The 5,312-nt window shown below is 38.8% G+C and overlaps 1 protein-coding gene across 1 annotated transcript in view; it reads right to left on the bottom strand.

Moving 5' to 3' along the window:
- Window positions 1-5,312, bottom strand: part of RNF125 (ring finger protein 125) — a 48,708-nt gene that overhangs the window by 10,791 nt on the left and 32,605 nt on the right. The window contains exons 4-5 of the mRNA XM_034642197.1: window positions 2,069-2,178; window positions 350-440 (exon numbers count right to left, since the gene is read on the bottom strand). Of these exons, the coding sequence (XP_034498088.1) occupies window positions 350-440; window positions 2,069-2,178 (201 nt within the window). The remainder of the gene's footprint in view (window positions 1-349; window positions 441-2,068; window positions 2,179-5,312) is intronic.

Here is a 5,312-nt window from a genome sequence, read left to right as displayed (position 1 = left end):
AAAAAAAAAAAAAAGAATGCAGACAGATCTAGTTTCCAGCCCTCATTCTTCCTGATTTGACATTATTTTTCCATCCTGATAATGGTCAGACGCCCACGTTTTTTCCCATGAGAAAAGTAAGTATCCTCATAGGGACACGGTAAAGAAACAGTTATAGCAAACATGAAGCACTTTATTCTCTTTGGAAGAGAAGTGCGATCTGAGCACCATTAACTGAGGAACTGGGGGATCACATCACCCAGCTGTCCCTGGGTTACTTTCCCTGTTTCTTTTTCTTCCCCCCTTTCCTAATTCAGGTCACATAACCGGGTGTTACTTGCTCTCCAGCTCTGCTGGCATATATAACTACCAGTGTATCTGAGGGGCATTTGTCCCTTCCATCTGTGCTGTTCGCTCCAGGAGCTAGTAGCCGTATACGTCTGCTGGCACTTGAAACGTGGCTATTGAAATTGAGTTATGCTGCAAGTACAAAATGCACACTGAGTTTCAAAGGCTTCATATTTAAAAAAAGTAAAATATCTCAATAATGTTGATATTGATTACATGTTCAAATGATAATATTTAAGCTATCTTCGGTTAAATAAAATATACTAAAAATTATATGGGAAAATATAAAATCACCTATGTGTTCTATGGGACAGTGCTGCCTTAAACTCATAGGGACAATATGGAGGCTTGGAAGTTTTTGCTCACTTTCTATCATAGATAGAACTTCCTGTTCCCTGACACTTGTACTCTGGATAAGCTCCCTGCATAAGAATTTTAAAAATTTCAATTATGTAGTAGTAAGTTCTTTCGTAAAGCAAAGATTTCTATCTTAAATGCAAGTATCAATCTATCTTGTAAGACTGATTAATCAACAACCGTCCTCATTTTCTGTTATTTTAATTCCTTAATATTTACTTCTAATTAGCAGGAGAAATGAGGATTTAAATTAGCTCGCATATATTTTTAAATTTTCATAAAGCCTATCGACCTTGCAATCAAACCCATACATTTTCTTAACCCATTTATTATCCTTCCTTCTTATTGGTCTTTGCAGCCAATCTAACAGAATTCATACTCTGCTTTGAGCTAAAATCCTCATTTAAAATTTATAACATCACGGTATAAAACTAATCCTACAATAATGGATATATTTGCAAAGCAATATCTAGTAAAACAAAAGGAAGCAGGGCAATCATTTAGACTTTCAGGTTAGGAAATTTAAGCTTTGAGTGTATTTTCTTAAAATAAGTAAGAGTAACATTTTCCTTCGAGAGAGAGAGAGAAAAAAATCACACTCCTACTGACTACCACAATTTGTAACTGAGCTTATAAGTAGATTTAATGGTTTCCAAGCCATTAGCCTATGGAGGGAAACACAAATCATTTCCTTATTTTGTTGGGAGACAGAGACTCCAAACTTTGTAATTACAGGATAGGCCATGGCCTATCACGATAGTAATGGCCCAGATTCATTTCTTTTCTTTTTTTTCTTTTAAAGGAAAAACAAATAAGGATCAATATTCTCCACTGCCCCTACTAATCACTCTATCCTTCCTCCAGCCCCATAAAAGATGACCCACCAAAAAGGTAACAGGTTCAGGACGCCTGGCCCAGGCCTGTTCTTCCTTGTTAGCCTATACGCTGAGATGTCACTTCCTACCTTCTAAAGCCAAACCAGCAAACCAGAGGAAATGAGCTGGGGCACTGAGCAGTGGCAGTGGAAGGGTGAAAAAGAGTAGACTCTGAACCAGGACCTGCTTCAAGCCATTAGTCAGAAAGCAGAGCCTTGCGGAACTTGAACAGTTCCACATTCTATTTTTGGATCTTCCTTAATACAAACTTGTCTGAGGAAGTTCTCCCAATCTCTCCAGTACTTGGTTGGTTCCCCTCGTGCAACATTTTTCAAGTAAAGAAAGCAAACTTCTTTCATAATTATTGCCGTTAACAAATGACTACCAATAATAGGTGTTATGGTTCAGAGCCTAAACACAACTCTATACATATTTTCACAATAAGAAGGCTAACCTTTCCAGCCTATTAACTTCTTTACAGGCATATCAAATTTAACATTCAACTGCACTGTGTCGAAACAAACCTGGTTGCCGTCTCCCCAAGTTCCTGCAGCGGTCCATACTTATCTATATACTTCTGACAAGATCTTATGTGTGCCCTCATTTCGCTGAGGCAAACCTATATAAAAGCAAATTCAAAATAAAGTCCCTGTTGAAAAGGGGCTCAATGAAGTCTTATGTGATCCAGCTTTATTACTTTCATTATTGCAAATAAGGTCATATCGTGGGGTCAGCTGAGTAAAAGGATGCATTCACGACATGAGTACGACAAAGTTAAGGCATTATCAAGAAAAACACTTTAGAAATGTCTCTAACACTTAGAAGACCCAAATGTTGAGTTCTTGAGTTTAGTTCTTCTAGAAAGCTTATGTTTTTTATTTTATTTTTATTTTTTAAATATTTAATTTATTTATTTGAGAGAGAGAGAGAGCGCGCGCGCACACATGCATGAGAGTTGGGGGTGGAGGGGCAGAGGGAGAAGGAGACAGAATCCTCAAGCTGACTGCACTGAGTGCAGAACCTAACGCAGGGCTCAATCCTAGGACCCTGAGTTCATGACCTGAGCCAAAATCAAGAGTCAGAAGCTTAACCCACTGAGCCACCCAGATGCCCCTAGAAAGCATATGCTTTTTAAAGTGGAAAGACAGGGCACCTGGGTGGCTTAGTCAGTTGGGCATCTGCCGTCTACCCTTTGCCCGGGTTGTGATCCCAGGGTCCTAGGATCGAGTCCCACATCAGTCTCCCTGCTCAGCGGGGAGCCTGTTTCTCCTTCTCCCTCTGCTCATGCTCTCTCTTGCTCTCTCTCTCTCAAATAAATAAGTAAAATCTTTAACAACAACAAAAAATAAAGTGGAAAGACATATTAACTCAAATTTACTTTTTTTGGACACCATTATCTAACCTGGTGATAGTAAGAAGTGAGAAAGAAAAAGGGGAGAGGGGAAAGACAGCAAGCAAGATGGAGGAAAGGAAAGAAAAAAACAAAACTGTGAGAAGAGACAGAGGGAAAGGAAAACAGAGAGAGTTAAAAAGAACCAACAGATGGATTTTAATTTTGAAGATGGCCATAGTAAGTAAAAGGAAATCCTGTGCCTCAGGGAAAGATATAAATACCATGGCTTTATAATATATCCAGCAGTATTACATGAATTCACAATACACAGTATACTTAATGGCCCCATTAAGAGCAAACATAAAAGACAGCTCTTACAGTCCATTTTTACCAAGGCAGAATAAAGAGCCCTTGTTCCTCCAGATATACATTCAGAGATCCTAACCATGAGGGATCTTTGGCTCAATAACACATATTCCACTAAATGTTTCATCAGAAACTCTGATAAGATCTTGCGCTAAAGGAAGCTTTGCACAGCTGTGGTAAGGTGGCCGACCCACACCGCTTCGTTTTGCCGAGCTACGGAAGTTACACCTCAAACACGAGATCTACCCTGTCAAGGAAACTGTTATGATTGCTTAACAAAAGCCAAAAATAAAAGCAAGTGGAAAAGTGAAAACAAATCCTCGTTTTACCAATATCCACCTAGGACCCATTGAGGTAGCTGTCTTAGAATACACTGTCTTCCGAAATTTCATATCCAACTTTACACATCAATTCTCTCACATCTCTTTATTACTTTTCTTAAAAGTTTCTTTCTTCCTCTTGGTATTCCTCGAACAACAAAGATAAGCATTCTTGATACAAATTAGAAATCTGGGGACTGTATACTGACAAATGAATTGATAAATTCATGGAGTGTCTAGACACAAAATTATACAAGACACTGTAAGAGATGGCAGAGGAAACATAAGCCACTGCTCTTGCTCTAACAGTGCTTATCATCTAAGGGGGGGAACCCACACCTGGACAAGTGGACAGGAAACTGTTTGGTACTGGGGACAGAGATATTAAGGCCAGGCCTTGTGGAATGGAGATCCGGCCAGGACGATGAAGAATAAGGTGAGTCTAAAATGACTCTAAAAGGAATGGCAACATTGCTGGCAAGAGCAATAACATAAAAAGGAAGGGACAGATATAATACCTCAAAGGAAAAATAAAAATACTGGTGAATGATTAGGGTGAAAATTGAGAAAATGTTCTTGTTTCTAACAGACACCAAAGGTGGGATAAAAAATTGGATGACAGAATGCTATAGTGAGTTTGACTTTGTGCATGTTGAATTTTACATGATGACAAAAAATATCAAAGTAATAATCTCTTATTGCCAATGTAAAAAGCTATTGATTACCATGTTCCAGACAGTGCTAAATGCCATATATATTTTATCATTTTCCCTTACAACTACTCACCATTCTGTGACACGAATGCCATCTTTTTCCTCATTTTACAAAAAAATGAACAAAAACTTAGATAATAATGTCCCCACATAACAAATGATGAGTAAGAGAATTCACATTTGGCCCCAGGAAGTCCGACTCCAAAGACCGTGTATAAATTCTGTAGTCAGACAGCCATGAGTAGGTTATTGGGTCTTAGATAAATATTCAAAAAAATATATTAAGCACTAACTATGTGCCAGTCACTTTTCAAAGTGCTGGGTACATACACAGTCACCAATAAAACAGACATAGTCCTTAACCTCATGGAACTTAACTCTGGTGGGGATAACTGACATAAATTTAAAAATCACAAAAGCGTAATTCCAAATGGTGATAAACAGTACAAAGAGAAAGCAAGGGCAGGGTACTCAGAAAGCATAGCAGGCTATAATGTAGATTAACAATCAAGAAATGTTCTCTAAAAAAATTCAGACCCATAGCACATAATCTCTCTTTTGATCTCTAGACTCTGTATAATAGTATCTTCCCCTTAGCAGTTCAGATGTTAACATATTTAAATTTTGTGGATTCGTCTCCAGATCTGCTCCCTGTATCAGCATCTTCACCTACACTTACCCATGTCAGAAATCTAGGAGGTATTTTTGACACTTTATACTCTCAGCCCCACATCCAGTCAGTTGCCAATTTCCTTCAATTCTCTCTCCTAAGTGCTCCTTGAAACAACCTATTATTCCCTATCTAATGCTCTCACCAGAATCCAGCTTCCTTACCTGACTCATCCCAATAACCACTGACTTGACTCCACCAATCCCACCCTTGCCCCCTCCAAGCCATTCTCCACTCACATGAGAGAGCAGTTATCTTAAAAATATAAACCTGATCTGGAGCGCCTGGGTGGCTCAGATGGTTAAGCGTCTGCCTTCAGCTCAGGTCATGATCTCAGGGTCCTGGGATCGA

Source organism: Ailuropoda melanoleuca, chromosome 14 (genome assembly GCF_002007445.2).
Source record: "Ailuropoda melanoleuca isolate Jingjing chromosome 14, ASM200744v2, whole genome shotgun sequence".
In the NCBI taxonomy this organism is placed as follows: Eukaryota; Metazoa; Chordata; class Mammalia; order Carnivora; family Ursidae; genus Ailuropoda; species Ailuropoda melanoleuca.
Note: the sequence above shows the minus strand (reverse complement) of the source record. Positions and strands in the feature narration are given on the sequence as shown.